The 17,387-nt window shown below is 45.3% G+C and overlaps 2 protein-coding genes across 3 annotated transcripts in view; both read left to right on the top strand.

Annotated features, from left to right (window-relative positions):
* LOC144737135 (uncharacterized) overlaps positions 1-17,387 on the top strand; it is a 131,651-nt gene that overhangs the window by 32,912 nt on the left and 81,352 nt on the right. The window lies entirely within an intron of this gene.
* Positions 1,169-16,580, top strand: LOC144737138 (nephrin-like). Its single transcript, XM_078619846.1, has 7 exons — positions 1,169-1,305; positions 4,351-4,704; positions 9,037-9,336; positions 10,041-10,340; positions 11,084-11,386; positions 14,068-14,185; positions 15,468-16,580. Exons 1-7 carry the CDS (start codon positions 1,272-1,274, stop codon positions 15,787-15,789), a joined length of 1,731 nt encoding a protein of 576 aa, XP_078475972.1. The 5' UTR covers positions 1,169-1,271; the 3' UTR covers positions 15,790-16,580.

The raw sequence follows: 17,387 nt of genomic DNA on the forward strand, positions 1-17,387 counted from the left end.
ATATTTTTTTTTTACAACTTTTTGAATCTTAACAAATTTTATAACATAAAACTCTGAGCAACAATTGTCCATCCTACCTTCCAGAGTTTTTTTGCATTGCTTGCAGGTGAAATGAGGTGTCCAGGGTTTGTTTTGAGCCCTGACAGGCATGCCGAAATATGCCTTGTAGGCCTCACACATCTTAGCATATGCTTCCACAGAGTACTTTTTCGCTCTTGTCTTGATAAATTGGCCGCAGACATAGAAAAATGCGTCTGCCAGATGCTTGCAGCCTCTTGATGCCATCTCAGAAAAATGCAAATATGTATCCACTAAGGCAGCTGGACCTAAACTGAACTGGTGGGCTTAATGCCCCTGTATTTATACTACTATTTATATTACTGGAAAGTTCTAGAATGTTATAAAAGTTACTCCAAGTTTACTCAGCTATGAATCTATCTGGAATGTTCTGGAAAAAAAGGTAAATTTCAAAATATCACTGTCCTGGTCACATAAGCCAAGTTTGTGGAGAATAATAGCCATTTGTTGTACTTTTGAGGCTTAAGCAATTAGGAAATAACACTTACTACCCATGAAAAAAATAAAAAATAACATGTTTTACACATCTTCTTGGTTCTTTCGGTAAAGTCACGTAGAAGGGAAATAATAAAACAATAAAAATAAAACAAGATAAAATAATATAATATAATAATAAAATAATATAATATTATAATATAATAAAATAATATAATATAATAATAAAATAATATAATAAAATAATATATTATATATATTTTTTGTTTTATTATTTCCCTTCTACGTGACTTTACCGAAAGAACCAAGAAGATGAATCCCTGCAGTCACAAAAGCTTTAAATCGAAAAAAAATTTACACAGTGTTAATCATGCCTCTCTCCCATTACAGACAGACTGAAAGAGATACAGAATTAAACACGTAATAAACGAGACAAACGACAGCTTAATCTCGAATACAAATCACAACCCTGGTGGTTATAATTAATAGAATCGCTTAGGGTGCTGAATCGTTCTGCCCGTGTTTTTCTGACCAACCCCACTAAGCCAACGCATCCCTTTAGCTTTCCGTGTCTCCCTGGTTAATGAGTTACACGGGTTTATCGATTAAGGAGGTGCGTGGTTAATCACACAGTCCCAAGTCCACTGCACTGCCATTTGTCCGAGTGAGCTCGGGTGGTGCGCGTCGTGAAAACCAGTCGACCTCCAGGGAGGCCAGATGAGTGGAAATTCAAGAACTTGGTGCTGCCCGTGTGAAATATGAAAGGGCCGTTTCGGCTGTTGGTGCTTTACGGTAAGCCTGCTTTGATAAACTCACTACTCCATAGGATTTTCATTTCGCGTGGCTCTACAGTTTTGGCCCTCCAATATATATCGTTCATTGTTTTAGTGAACTTATTGTACTGGAGTGATCGGGCTTTTTTTAGTGCAACTCCCAAGCTTTGGAACGGTTTGCTTTTGCTCATAAAACAATCAGAGTCGTGATATATATTCATATATATATTTAGGTGTGTTGAAGTCTCACCTCTTTCAACTGGCCTCTACTTCACGGCCGAGTCCTGGCTGTTTACCCTACAGGTTCTGTTTATTTCTTGATATCCATACACGGAGGAGGCGCATTGGAATGTACGGATGAAAAGATCGAGTGAATGGAATTACGTCGCTCGAGTAGGAATAAGCGGTCGTACGGCTGCCTCGGTGTAGCCTTTCCACAGGAAGCATTGGGATGCTGCTGGATGCTTCTAGATGCTAACCACGCGCCTCAGTGTTGCTTCAGCCTGCATACGCATCTCACGTGTTATCGCGGACTGTGCTTTACCCCCTATATTGTATATTAAACGCATTTTTCCATAACGCAGTTTTCTTCAGGAACGCTACTACCGCGTTATAGGAGAACACAGCTATATTAAATCACACAAAGATTAGAGATCATCCTGGGTGTGCGAGTAACTCCACCCCCCAGCCCCCCCCCATCGCCCCTAGATTGTGAGGTGGATGGTAGCCGTTAGTAAAGGATGATGTTGGTTTATGACCCAGCTGTACATATTCTTAGCGTCGTCCCCTGGGAATGTGCAATGGGGCTCATTTCCTGGTTCTCTCGTTGCTGCCGTATGAAGCCAGTACCCTGGCTTGCTAGAAACTAAACTACTAAACTATTTAACAGTAGCAGGAAAGGCATACTGCGCTATATAGCTAATTTTCACAAGTGATCTGTATGTTGGACTTCTTGTATGTATGCTGAACTTCTTTCACACAGTACATAGCCAGCAATGCTAATCTGAGGTGCGGGGGAAGGACAATTAAATCTGAAACCGCGGGATGCGGTGTGCTTTCCGGGAAAAGGGACAACAGTCCCATGTGTGTAGGAGTTCACACAGGGGCGGTTTCTTCATTAGGGCGATTGGGCGACGCACCACCAATGTCATTCAACCACAGAGTCACGCTAGCCGTCACTGTGCCTCTGGATATAGTCCAATCAGCGTCATGCTACGTTCTGTGGAGTACCGCCTCTTTTTGGGCGATTTCCCTCCAGCTGAGAATCGCCCCGAGTGGTCCCATAGACTTACATTCAAAGATGTTTTTTTTCGAACGGGGGCGCTGCAATGCATTCTCTATGGCTTCCGGGAGGGCGCGCCCTAACGTGCTTACGTCATCATACGTGCTTACGTCATCATACGTAAGCACGTTTCATCCAACAATATAATTTGTCGCCACCTAGTGGAATCTTTAATAAAATAAACTTGAGTGGTTTGTTTTAATAGTGAGTATAGAAACAAACAAGATGTATTGTAAGAATCACTTTATTTTTCATTAATATTAAAGTGAAGTTGCCTTTACATGCTTAAGCTGTTAATTTATCCATTGCATGGGTGGACCTTATCCTTATCAATCATCCAGACATTTGCCCCCCCTGAGAGATTTTGCAGGAGCCACCACTGAGTTCACATAAAACCTGTTTCTCAATCCATTGCTGAATGAGGATCTTCCTACGCCATGTGGGTCGTGATGAATATTTGACCATACTTCACCATGCTGGTCAATACACGTTGATGAAGGTGGGGTGGAGTACAAGACAACAATGTATTTACTGCATTGCCCTCTGCTAACCACTGCCTTCAACACGATTGTCATGCATGGTACAACTAAACTGTTTATATTTTACAAGGGCCCTACTGAGCATTGCACCGGAGGTAAAATCCACGCGACAGCGGGGAGAGAGACATGCAAACTCCAAATATAAAGCAGGCGTCAGGGTCAGGATCGAACTCACGAGCTCCTATATACCAGGCAAGGTAGTTAACATCTCGCCATCATGATGCCCACGACGGCGAGATAGTGATCACCCATCCGAGCACTTATCTAGGCTCTAACTTGCTTGCCTTTCGTGATTTGATGGGGTCAGGCGCATGCCGTGTTATTTGCTAAAATGCGTATATTAGCCCATTATAGTGTCCTACTGTATTAAAACAGGTCGACGACAAGCGACTGTGCCTCCGTCTGTTAATTTCTTCGTTATCTGAACAGCTTGCATTCGGCTCCCTCGGTCGTTCTGCGGCGCGTCGCGGGAGCTGGCGTCCCGCTCTCGCGCCGCCTCTCGCTCTCGGTTCTCCGCTCCCACGCACCGCTGGCAGACGGCGCGCTGGGAGCCGTCTCCGCATCGCCACGTGGCCGTTGGCTCGCGGAGACCCGCGACGTGGCCCAGCTTCCAGCTCTCACCAACTGACCCCGAGCCTCTTCCGGCTCTCCCTTATATCCCCTTCCCACGTCACCCAGACTCCGCCCTTCACCACACCCCTTAAGAACTTTCCAGATAAGACCACCCCCTAGCGCACGCGGGCTCCGCCCCTGAACCCTGCCCCCGATGGTTCGTGTCGCCTGGTTGGCTTAGGGGCTGGGGCGGCGAAGCCCCAGCATACGCTCGCATTACACTACTGTCATGCTAACTATGATATATGATATGAACTTTTAAAATTGCATTACGAAGGAAAGTTTCCTTTAGGTACAAGTTTGCTCATGGCTGTGTAGAAGGGATGAGCAGATGCTACTAATTGCCACTTTTGCACAGGACAATGGTGCAATATTGATTTTACCACCAATTACTCTTAAGCTTCAAATTAATGCGATGTTTTTACCAAAAAAAATTGCACAGTATACAATTTTAAATATTTAACTGTACAAAACTGAGATATGCATACAGTACAGTTACTTATTGGGGGTCTCTAGACAACAGTCTGATGGACCGGTCTCTCATGGGATTTCTAGACAACAAAATTATAGACTGCTGTGTACTTCATAACTGTTTAAAATCGACTCTGCTGTCTCTGTTCTATCCCTGCAGGTCTGGTGACCTTGGGAACCTCCCAAGTGGAGGTGGATCGGTTTGTGAATGGGAGCAGGGGAAAAGAGGTCACCCTGAGATGCCTCTACACGGGGCCACAAACATCCTGGACTATAACCTGGCAGAAAGGAAATGGAGAGTCCTCAGTGAGAATAGCCTTTGCCAGTCCTGATGGTTACACAATTGACAATGACACCAACTTCTATGGGCGACTGAACTTCACGAATTTCGCCTCTGAAATGAAGGACGGATCCATCCGCATTGAAGATCTGCGTCTGGAGGATGAGGGAGACTTCAACTGTGGCTTTGGCACTCAAAATAACGCTGGAGCAACAATCAGCCTCACTGTGCATGGTGAGGGTTTTTTGTTTTTTTAACAATACTACACTACGTATCAGTTCCACATTTTAAAACAATGACTCTGTTTACTGCAAGCGTATTTGTGTTTCGCAGTAAGAAAGCTCAGTCAAAAGTTAATTTGATATGCCGGTGCCGTTCTAAATGGATCTTTATCAATTCTGAGTCTGTCGCTGTTCCCACGAGCATGACAGTGGAACCAGTGTTCCGACCCAAGGGACGTGGGCTATCGCTCCTCCCCCGTCCCTCACTCTTGATTCTGAAAACTGGTAGGGACAATCATCACTTAATGCATGGTGGTGTTCACACTATAATGCGTTTTCGCTACGACGCAGTTCTTTTAATAGGGAACACTTTTGCACAATGCAGTTGTAACGCGATTTCTAAGCGGTCTACAACAAACTTCTTTCTTGATCTGCGCAGATGAGCCATACAGTGATACGGCATGTGCAATGATACAGTAACGTGGCCACGTACCCTCAGTTCTGTTCTGCCATCTCACTGCATATGTGTAGTACATCGTAAATCGCAAAAGTTTATCCTTACATTTGTAGTGTAATAGCGCCGGCTGTTGGACAGCAGCGGCAGCTGTGGTGAACAGACAGTACACACGCCGGTGAGCGTGAGCACAGGTGTGTTGACAGAGCAGAGGATCTTGGGTAAGGGTCACAGAGGACCCCATCTGGAGGCGCCTGGAACCTGCTAGTTGGGTTCAAGAAGGGAAACGCGGTCAGGGCGGAGCCAGGCTGAGCTGGTAGCATAAAAGGAGCCGAAAGCGGGGGCCCGAGGCTGCCGGTTCTGGGAATGGACTCATCTCGTCATTGCTGTCGTCTCGTCACCATCGTCGCTAAACGTCTCCGCTATGAAGGATAGTAGTTGGCTATCTCAGTCAGCGCTATCAGTGTTAGACGGCTAGTGTAATGTACAGGCTAGGCTAAGCTACGGTGAAGAGTGTGCAAACAAGACCGTGAAAGTTGATAATAAAGAAAGTGCTCCCTAGAAACTCTGTCTCTGAATCGTTGACACTACACATTTATGGGTAAATATTTTCTGCCAATCTTTATCTACTACGGTGTTATACAAGTGTTGAGAGGCAAAAGACGACTCGGAGGCAGATCTTCTCAGGGGCTTTTGCCAAGGGTTTATTATGGGCTTACGCCTAAGTTGAACGGGCTATTATATATCTCCCCAAGGGAAGGGTACTGGGAGTCCCTAGCACACACACACAGACTACCCGGGCTCTTGCCACTGCACCGACTGAGGGATCAGCCAACTCGGCCGGCCGGGTCAAGTAGCCACTCTAGCCTGGCGCTAATTTCCCCCTACCCTGGGTCCCGACTTCCACCCTTCACGTTCCCGGGCTCCCACGACGACCTCATTCACGTCACAGGCCCCAGTCTAAATACCCCAGGGGGACATGACGTCACCGTTCCGCCCGCCGTGCATGACGTCACTCTCTGACGTCACTGCACCGGAGGGTGAGCGTGACGTAACGTCATTAACTACTACTCTACACAAGGACTCGTATTTTTCTCCAATGCCACCGTCCACAGGAGCGCTTATTATTATTTACATTCAGCATCCTCTGACATGGTCACGGAACATGCAGCGGAGTTGGCTTTTACAGGTAGGAACAACAGGTTCCACACTGCCCACCAGGGATTATTTGTCTGTCGTGCATACCACGGCCCTGCCCCACCAGAGCCCTCCCATTGGCTCGGGGGCACCGAATACAATTATTTAATTAATCGAGCTCGCAGGGTTTCGCTGGGTTGAGGTTGGTAGAAGTGGGGGGGTTAATGGTTGGGGGGGGGGCACGTGGCGAGTCGGGCCAATGAGGAGATGGGCGATTGTTTCATTCACAAAATGGAACTGGGGGAGGGTGGCTCCATTAAAAAAATGGAAGTCTTGAAAAGAAAAAAGCGGATCTTTTTGCCTCGTGTTTCTTTCAACATTCCCAGCCTTAAGGTGATTCAGTTTGTCCAAAAAAGCAAATGTATTCCTTGTAAAAGATAAAACTCATTAATGCATTTCTAGGTTAACATGAAGCATATAAATTAACCCCCCTCCCCCCCCAATAAAAAAATACTTTACGGAGTATTATATGACAATGCATATTACAGGTAGGAACAACAGGTTCCACACTGCCCACCAGGGATTATTTGTCTGTCTGTCGTGCAAATTTGTCTGTCGTGCACGAATGCGCTGTCCAACCAAGTTCCTACCTGCCCACTCAGAAGGAACGTGTTTAGGGTTGGCACCAAGTGCCTGCCACTGCCTCCCACCTGACTTGCCTCGCCTTCTACCCACAATGCCTAACTTGTTACTCTGCAAAAAGTGAGGAATTGTCATCAATGAGGCCCTATTTTCAAAATCTTCAAATTTTGAGACCTCCACCCTCTTGAAGTTTGCAGATCTGCCTCTACGTGGTACCCGAAACACCATTGAGCATTTTACATATCTCTGGTGTGGAACTAATTGTGACTTCAGAAAAAGTGATACCTATACACCAAGCCCACCCGCACACTATCTGAGGTTAACTGCTCCATCTCCATGCCGGAGGATCTCTCGGACACTTTCTCTCCCTTGGTTACCACTCCACCATTAGTCTATGATTGTTGCATCACGAGATTGTGAGGGTGGATTTTCTGGCGGAGCCAGTGGGGGGGGGGGGGAGTTGGCTCGTGCCCCCCAAATGTTCTGATCGAAATCCCTAATTTCGATCGGATCATTGGGCTTTATTAGTAATACATCGGCATTTTGCGACCCTCACTGCCACTGTGTAGCATATTATTAGGTGCCAGGGACTCTATGAGATGAAAGGACACTAGTCTGAGTCAATAATTGGCAATAAGTAATGGCAAAGCAGTTATAAGTGACTCACAGAATTGTGCGCAGTTACGTATACGGTACAGCGAGCGCGATGCCGATCACACACGGTTCGAATTCGACCCTCGATCGATTGCTGCACCATTGGCGCACACACGTCGAATAAAAAGAAAGGGACAAGCCTTACTTACTAACAACTCCGATCATTTTTCATTGCTGGAGGGGTTGCCCCCCTACCTGAAAATCCTGGCTCCGCCATTGCGTGGATTGACCACGGCTAATAAGGTTGAGGATGACCTCAAGTCCAGAGTTATGAGTTTGAGTCCATCTCCAACCACTATTTAAACTCACAACCTTCCAACTGTGAGTCAGGATAACTGCCCACAACTCCACCCAGTTAAATCAAATGTTACATGTGTAATAAACCTTCTCGAGACGGCTTCCGGAATCAGTCCTTTTTATTTTCCAACTTCCACAGTTACACTCACACGCTCCCCGTTGCTGACAGACAACGGGAAGCGGGCAGACTCCCAGCTAAGTCCCCACCGCGCACGTGGCACCCAGAGCCCCGTACACGCGTGACTCTTGCTCTTTTTGTTCCCAGGTCTGCTCCCGACTTCTCTCTCTCTCTCCTCCTCTTAATCCCTTGGTCACGTGGTACCCCTAAGCCAATCCTCCGTAGTCAGCGTTGACCGTTCCAGATGGTTCCCTGTCAATCCCGGGACCACGCCTCTGATCCTTCTTCCCATTAGCTGAGGCCCCGATTGGCCAGGCCAATCACCCCTGCTAACATGCCGTGATCACGCCGAGGCCATGCTCCCTGGCTCACCCCTTATTGGCTACAAAGCGGGACCGGCAAGCCAATCACCACGTGAGCCCTCTATGGCTGTTATTACACATGAATGAAATGTTGCACAGAATCAGCCACCCCAAACATGACCTTCATCTATATTTTCGTTTCCCCCCTCGAAATGTTATCTCAATTGTGTGATCAGTGTCATGAGATGGATCAGTTTGAATCTCCCACAGTTAAGCCTTTTCCGTTCCGAGACGTCTGCAAGTTGCAGGGTGGGGTCCCGTTCACTACTGAATCTCGGAACGCGCAAGCAGTTCAGTGCTCATATTACTTACATAGGCATAGTGCCGTTGTTTTTAAATATTGTACTCACTGCAGAGAACCGTATGCTAGTTGGTACCAAACTGTGCCACACACTCTCCCGTATGACCTTGTCGGAGCCTCGGTACTGATTAAGTTATTTTATTTTTTCTTCAGATTTGGACCGTATACGTGATCATAATGGAACCATTCCATGATGACGTACACGTACAACATCAGAATGGGAAAGGGTCGTGTGTTCCTTCTTGTTGGAGAACAGCCAACAGAAGCAGATAACAGAGCTACCTCTGAGATCCCTTTTAGTAACTTCTGCTCCACAAAGTAGAGGCCAACACTTAACTGCTATTTAACCTTCTCTGTGTTTCTGTGTCTCTGTGCCCCAGCTCCCCCGAACGTCTTCCTGAAGTTGGACCCACCCCAGTTGGTCGACGGCATGGGGCTGGTGACTGTGGCCACGTGTGTCGCTCAAGAAGGAAAACCCGCAGCCTCCATCACCTGGAGTGGCCTCCATCAGGGCAGCTCAAATGAGACCATGGAGGAGGAGCCAGACGGCACGGTGACGGTGAGGAGCCACTACTGGCTGGAGCCCACGTACGAGAGCCACGGGAGGACACTCACCTGCAGGGTGGAGCACCCGGCCCTCGAGTCTCCAGTGGATTACCCTACCACCTTCAACATCCACGGTGAGTGGTGGGCATAATAAATAAATAATAAGTCAGAAAGTTCAGTTTTCGAGATGTTGAAATGAGCTTGGATTGGTGGTCATCTGCATTAGCAGCCCTGAGTCCATTTTAGACATTTCACATTGTTACTATAGATTGAAAACTAATTTCATTAGAACAGATTTTTGTGTTCATTTTGTTGTCCTTCTTTCACACCTTTAATTAGCATGGTTGGCTACGCACGGTGCACAAGAAGTTCTACATAAATCGTGCAAGAGTAACAATGTTAATTATTTACCCAGAAATGTTTCTTTGAGTCTTAGGTGTCTTTTCAGGGAAGGTCTTGCGCAGGGATATTTGGTCATTTCCCGTCGTGAGTGTTTGGCTATGTATGGGGAGCAAGCCGGAGTACCCAAGGAATACCCACACATACGAGGAGATAATTATTCAATTTCCACACAGATATAGATTCAGTAATCCATCTGACCATTGGTCTTTCTGTACTGTTGGGGTGTAAAATCCCTCGAAGATAATCCATTATATAGTTGTAAGAAACAGTTTATCTCCCACAGTTATTTGTGTCCCTTCTTAAAAAACAGTCCACGGAAGCCAATGACACATTACTCCCACTGAGATCCCTTTCAGTGACCTCTGCTCCACACAGTAGAGAGCAGCTCTTAACTGCTATTTAACCGTCTCTGTCTTTCTGCGTCTCTGTGCCCTAGTTCCCCCAAATGTCTCCCTAGAGTTAAACCATTCCCAATTGGTCGAGGGCATGGGGCTGGTGACTGTGGCCACGTGCGTCGCTCGGGAAGGACAACCCACAGCCTCCATCACCTGGAGTGGCCTCCAACAGGGCAGCTCCAATGAGACCACAGAGTCGGAGCCCGACGGCAAGGTGACGGTGAGGAGCCGCTACTGGCTGGAGCCCACGCACGAGAGCCACGGGAGGACACTCACCTGCAGGGTGGAGCACCCGGCCCTCGAGCCTCCAGTGGAGTATTCTACGACCCTCAACATCCACTGTGAGTAGTGGGCATGATAAATTAACAGTAAGTCAGGAAGTTCAGTTGTCAAGATTTTTGAATGTGCTTGGATTGGTGGTAATCTCTATTGGCAGCCTTGACCTAAATCTAGACATTCCACGTTATTACATCTTGAAAACTCATTTCATTAGAGCGGATTTTTGTGATCAGTTTGTTGCCCTTCCCCTGCACCTCCAATTAGTATGGTTGACTACATACGGTGCAAAATAAGGTTTACATACATGATTCGTGGATGAGCAACAATGCCCATTATTTACCCAGAAATGTCTCTTTGAGTCTTAGGTGTCTGTACAGGGAAGGCCCTGAGCAGGAATCTTTGGCTATTTTCCATCGTCAGTGTTTGGCTTTGTGTGGGAGGAAATTGGAGTACTCGAGGAATATCCACACATACCAGGGGATAATGCTTGAAGTTCCACACAGATAGATTCAATAATCCATCTGTCCATTGGTCTTTCTGTACCGTTGGGGTGTAAAATCTCTTGTGAAAGTGACCCTTTAGAGTTGTAAAAATCAGTTTATATCTCCCACAGTTATTGTGTCCCTTCTTATAGGACATTCCACAGAAGCGGAGAGCAGAGAGCTACCTCTGAGATCCCTTTAAGTGACCTCTGTACCACACAATAGAGGGCAGCACTTAACTGCTATTTAACTGTTTCTGTGTCTATGTCTCTTGGTGTCTCTGTGTCTATGTGTCTCTATCTCTCTGCGTCTCTGTGCCCCAGTTCCCCCGAAGGTCTTCTTGGAGTTGAACCCATCCCAGTTGGTCGAGGACATGAAGCTGGTGACCGTGGCCACGTGCATCGCTCGGCAAGGACAACCCACAGCTTCCATCACCTGGAGTGGCCTCCATCAGGGCAGCTCCAACGAGACCTCGGAAGCAGAACCCGAAGGCACGGTGACGGTGAGGAGCCGCTACTGGCTGGAGCCGACGCACGAGAGCCACGGACGGACGCTCATCTGCAGGGTGGAGCACCCTGCCTGGGTGCCGGCTCGAGTGGAGCTCTCCACCACCCTCGATATCCACTGTGAGTGGAGCACAGTGAAGGTTTAGGTTTGTTGTTGATCTCTATCCCGAATAAAGTAGCCGTGTGAGCTCCACAGCCTCATGGTGCCAACCGCTGAATTTCACAAACATGTTGTCTGTTCACCTTTCTCTGGTCTGACACTGGTGGTGAGACAAGGCCATGAAGAAGGCTGTCTCCGATGTAAGTCAATCAGTTTCACAGACAATGCTTACATTATTTTGAGTGCATGTTGGTTTGCATACTTTACCACAAGTACGTGTGGTAAATGCAGACTTAATGCCTTGTGATAGGTATCTATTTGGTGTTTGAACATCTTGAACACCTAGTTTGTTGCCAGAAAAAGACAAAACCTATTATTTTTAATAGGTTTTCATAAGGGTGCAGAGCTATGTGGCCGGCAGCATCTTAACGTTCATTGCTCTGTACTTCAATGGTGTGAATGTCTACGCTGCTCCCTACCTTCACCAACCTCCACTGAACAATGTGGTGCAGCAAACGTTTTCCTCGATTTACTCGATGGTAGTAGATGCCTTCCGAAGAAAATGGTGCACAAAGTGAAATCGCATAAGCAGACAGCTGTCTGCAGAGTACCATACACAGCACACACACAGTACACATCCAGAGTAAACAGTACACATACAGGACGCACAAAGTATACACAGTACAGACAACACCATACACACACACAATGTTGTCCTACAACCGACCGTGTAGTACATCTTCTTGGTTCTTTTGGTAAAGTCACGTAGAAGGGAAATAATAAAATAATAAAAATAAAACATAATAAAAAAATTCTCACGACGTTCCGGCCACAATGCAAGCAGCCGTCCTCAGGTGAAGAACAGATCTGTCGGAAAGACTGCATCTGAATGAACACCACCAGGCTTGGCAGCGTATATTTAAGCTGGGTTGGAGGGGGAAGAGCGCCTTGACAAAGGAATTTGCATATCAAGAGGAATTTAGCATATTTATGGAAAATGCAGATATGGGATTAGTCACTACTTGTGGAATGCGTAGGAGGTGGGCAGGGGGTTTCAAAGTCATATTATGCCCGTGCATTATGCAGGATTAGCAGCATCAAAGGGAGGGAGTAGGGTTAACATTAATAAAGTGAAGGAAGGTCGGGCGTAGAGTGGCAGTCTGGATGGCGTCAGACTCAAATTTCTCCATGAAAACGTTGGCTACAACCGGAGATAGGGTGAGCCCATTGGGGTGCCCTCAGTTTGTAGAAAGTTCCATTCCAGGTGAAGTATGTATTGGTTAAGCAGTGTCTCACCAGGGGGGGGTACCTCAGTATTCAGTCCTTGATGAACCAAGTCTTCAATGATTGCGATGGTGTCAGGTACAGGAACTTTGGTGAATAAGGAAACCACATCAAAACTGACAAGCAGGTCGTCTCGGGACAGGGAAATCCCCTTGATTGTCGATACCAGTTACTAAACTCTACTGACAGAGGTTCTCTGCAAGCCATCTGGCTACCATGAAAGATTCGTTCATGAGGCGATCCACATATACAAACACAGAGACAATTTCAACCGAGAAGATGGATTCTGGCTCAGCAATCATTGTAAGGACGTAATAAACCATTTCGGATCTTAACTGATTGTGTTCACGTTTACGGTGACTTTCAGACCGCAATCCACTCACTGGCATTGACTATATATCTTTTATTCTCCGCAGGGAATGGATTCTTTGCTCCGCTGCAAGTCTCCTACCACCACTCTCCCATTGACATATTTCGTTGCTTCCTCTTAATAATTTAGTACCTTTCACGCGACGGTCAATGGTATAGTGTATAGCAGATTGTATAATAATAAATAGTATAAAAGTGTAATGTTTCATATAATGTATAAGGTAATATATAGTATCGTAATTGTATAGTGAATATACAGCAGTGTGGTATACAGTAGAGTGGGTAGAATAATACATAGTGTAATATTACAATGTATAGTCTAAGGTGGTGTATAGTAATACAGTATATAATTTAATGTTGGGTTTGTCTATGGCAGTATATAGTACGGGGTTGACCCGTGTAATGTAAGAAAAAAAAGTTTAGCTGGAGGCATATTATATTTTTTGCGACATAGAATTGTAATGTATGACTTACTGTTAGTAGCTCTAGCTTATTGGAGAGTATATTTAGTATAGTGATGATACTGATGTAGTTTATATATATATATTTTTTACGTGGTGGTTTAGTTGCTGCAGCTCCATACTATTAACATTCCTTCCCTTTATTAATGCTAACCCTACTCCCTCCCTTTGATGCTGCTAATCTTGCATAATGCACGGGCATAATCTTAATTTTAGAACTTTCGTGACTGCAGGAATTATTATTTGGTTCTTTCGGTTAAGTCACGTCTAAAGATAAAATAATAAATTAAATTAAATAATAGAATAATATTTTGGTTAGAAATTGCTTGAAATGTTACCGATTGCATATTTTTATTTCATGCCCACACACACTGTGTTATTGATTAATGTGTAGTTTTTTGTTTATTGTAGCCGTGCACAACTGGCAACGTAGTTGCACTCGTTAATTTATATTAGAGGGTGGTGGATAGTAATCATGCGACTCTCCTATATGGTGTACACAAATTAAGTTATTTGACACAGTGAAAGACCTTGAATATTTAGCAGCAGTTGAAGGAGCCCATGACTGTTGCCTCCTCTATTCGCAGACGAACCGAGAGTGAGCATCGCTGGCTATGATGGCGATTGGCACGTGGGGAAGGAAGGAGCTTTCTTGACTTGCGAAGCGGACGCAAACCCCAGCATCACTCACTATTTTTGGGGCAGGTAAGGGACCGCAATAGACTGATCAAGAATAGTTCCGTAAAAATTGCTTCGTAAATGCTGTGCACCAGTAACGGAGTCTGCACTGGGTTCTGCAATTGTATTTGGGTATCTACCAACCCCCCCTGATTCATAAAGGCTACATTAGACACAGAGTCAGTACACCTCTGAAATTCTCAGTCGAGATTTCAGATGCCCACGTTTTATTCTACTTTCAGTTGCTCCCGAGTGCGCACACAAAAACATAAATTTTGTTCACGCAAAATGCGCTATGACATTATAACAGTGCGCATTCCGCATTATAACGGTGTGCATTCCCCATTATAACGCCGCACGTTATGCATTATAACTGGGTGTGTTCGACGTTAGAACTGGGCGAGTTTCATATTATAATGGCACACATTCTGTGTTGTGCGAAAAGCATTCAAAAATGGCAGTCGCGTTACAGGCCAAAACAGGTTATAGTGTCACCAATGCCACGCATTAAGCTAGGACTTGCCCATATTACTACGTGTTTAGCACTTAAGCATAATACAAAAGTTGATCTTTATGCTAACCGTGCGCTCCGAGTAAAACTAATGTATAACTTTAGGCTCACCCTGCCCTCATTGGTGCTGCACTGGGATCGATGGTGAAGATTCCTGTCCTTCCGAGACCACCCTGCGGTCCTTTGCCCCGTAGGTGGTTCTGGTCTTGGGTTGTTTCAATCTCAGGCTCTGCCAGCCATGGTGTTGGCTCTAGCACTCTCTTTCTCTCCCAGATCTCCAATGCTTCCTTTCCTTGGCCACCAATTCCTTTTACCAAAATCTACGTATGAAAGTCTGTAAGTGGTCGTCAAGTGAATGCAATCAACCTTCAGGCAAAAAATTGTTGCATCTAAGTTTAACAATTTAGCAACTGGTTTTTGGATTTTGTCCAGTCGTAAGCATCTATTCCATTATTTGGACAAATTTCAGCTTCCCAGCCATTATAGAACATCATTAGAATGTACCAAATGTAGTCATGACGAGATTCACTCTACTTCTGAACAGACAATTTAGTGGATAACAAATTTAAAATGGCAGTGCTACTACGCCTCTCTAAATAAAATTAACGCTTATCCCACTCGCATACCCCGAGTTTCAACAGTGACTCGGACACCCCACCCTGCAACTTGCAGAAGTTTCAGAACGGGGGAAGGGTTAAAAGTTCATTCGAATTCCTCTTCTCAGTTTATGCAGCAAGTGTAATCACACGATGCTGACAGTGTGTCGCGCTCCCTGTGTTGTGGTGTGGTTTCTCGTAGGCAAGACGGCTCTCTGCCCAATGGGACGGTTGTGAGCGGCAACTCCCTGTCCTTTGAGCGGCCGCTAGCGGAGTCAGACTCTGGGTCGTTCTCCTGCTGGGCCAATAACTCGGTGGGCTGGGGCGAGGCGGTGGTTATCATTACCATCCGGCCAGGTACAACCACCGCTGCTATCACGACAACAACAACTACATCCACTACGCCCGTGGCAACCACAACCACACCAGATATTCGCACGAAACTGACTTTCCTTATGCAGAAATCTCTCACTGGCACCAACAGATACAAGAGATGGCTCCTGTTTCAGCACCAAAGCAGTTAACTACGGTGATGTGCAAAGTGCGGGAATGTTCTCACCCTGTATGTGTGGGGTTTATCCAGACATCCCATTTACTCGCTGTAATTAATAATACTAAAGCTATATAGTATTTACAGGGTCAACTTTAACGTGAAAAAATAACTCACCTACTCAAGTTAACCACCTCCTAGTTTCAAACACTTCCTCACGATATGTTCAAGCATGAGGATTGCAAATGACTGGGTAACTAGGTTCACGATGCGCATGTGTGGTTCCTGTGTTGGCCCCAATAATTTGGAACAATTATTCGCGGACCATTTGGTGTTAACAAGACACTGGTGTAACTATGACACCACAGCACTAGCATATACGATCAGTATTTGGACAGAAAATTGAATGGCACGATTTTCTCCAGGCATGATTGTTTCTTTATCAGTTTGCAAGAATTGTGGCAGCCTGTTACACAGTCCTTAATAAAGTAGACTCAACAGTCCCCATGTGATCTATATCACCAAGACACCCAGCAGCATCGATTGGGCCACATCCTTCTGATGAGTCAAAAAGTAGAAACTGGTCAAAGAGTCACCCTACTTTCAAAGGCTTTCTAGAAAACATTGGTGACAAAATAAATACACAATTTAATAAAATATTTAAAAATACTTTTAAAAAAACACGCTTTAATGAAATGTACCGTACTCGTAATAGCAGAACTCCACGACTCCAGGAAGTGGCCCCGCAGCTTTCCATAGCGTAAGGGACCGTGGTGATTTACAGGCAACGTGAGTTGAGCGTGGACAATTAGACCCGTAAAAAAGATTGTTTAAAAATATTAAAAAATGTAATGATAGAAAATAGTCTTGTCATCAGTATGACATACCTATACCACGTTTGCAGTCGATAGCACGTTGGGAAGTGGGTAAAAATTGAGTTACAAGATTTTTTTAAGGATACGACAACAGACGGAGTGAGTTAAATAAAAGCGTGTAAAAAGAATGTTATTTTACTAGGTAAGGCCCATTAAGCTATATAGCTATTTTTCAGAAACGACCTGGCCACAAATGATAGCTCAACGAAGTGGCTTATCACGTGTAAATTAATAGCAACCAATACTTTAAACGCATGATTCTAAATGTTGAAGAAAAAAACGGAGGATTTGGAGAAAAATCCACACGACCACGAGAAGAACATACAAACTCCAAATATACAGCAGGCATCAGGTAGTTAACATCTCACTACATTTAACCGATGGACCTAAATGTTTGCTTATACGCAACTCCTTTAAAAAATCACCAAGTGTGGGGAAAACTTAAGGATGTTGAACTTTGAGTCTGACCTCATACAAGGAAGCCGGAAAGGCCTCCCTGTATCATTCATTCCACTGTCCCAACTGACCCCAGTATCTTACTTTGGGCCAATCCACGCCACGTACTTTCCCAGGCTATTTACTACACCTGGCCATTATCTACCTTAAAAGAGTGTTTACAGCAGGTCGTGAATCTTTTTACTTCGAGTGAAATCGTGCGGCTTCATATTTCAGTGATTCACAACAGCGCTGGCCTAGACGTGAGATGTTTGAGGTATATAGAGCTCAACGACTGAAAGTTATTTTAATTTATATATTA

This window comes from Lampetra planeri, chromosome 65 (assembly GCF_965212315.1).
Source record: "Lampetra planeri chromosome 65, kcLamPlan1.2.h2, whole genome shotgun sequence".
Lineage (NCBI taxonomy): Eukaryota > Metazoa > Chordata > Hyperoartia > Petromyzontiformes > Petromyzontidae > Lampetra > Lampetra planeri.

Coding starts and splice junctions, on each gene's coding strand:
- LOC144737138 (XM_078619846.1), top strand. CDS start 1,272: ATGAAAGGGCCGTTTCGGCTGTTGGTGCTTTACG. Junction 1,306..4,350: donor TCGGCTGTTGGTGCTTTACG/GTAAGCCTGCTT, acceptor CTATCCCTGCAG/GTCTGGTGACCTTGGGAACC. Junction 11,387..14,067: donor CACCACCCTCGATATCCACT/GTGAGTGGAGCA, acceptor CTCTATTCGCAG/ACGAACCGAGAGTGAGCATC.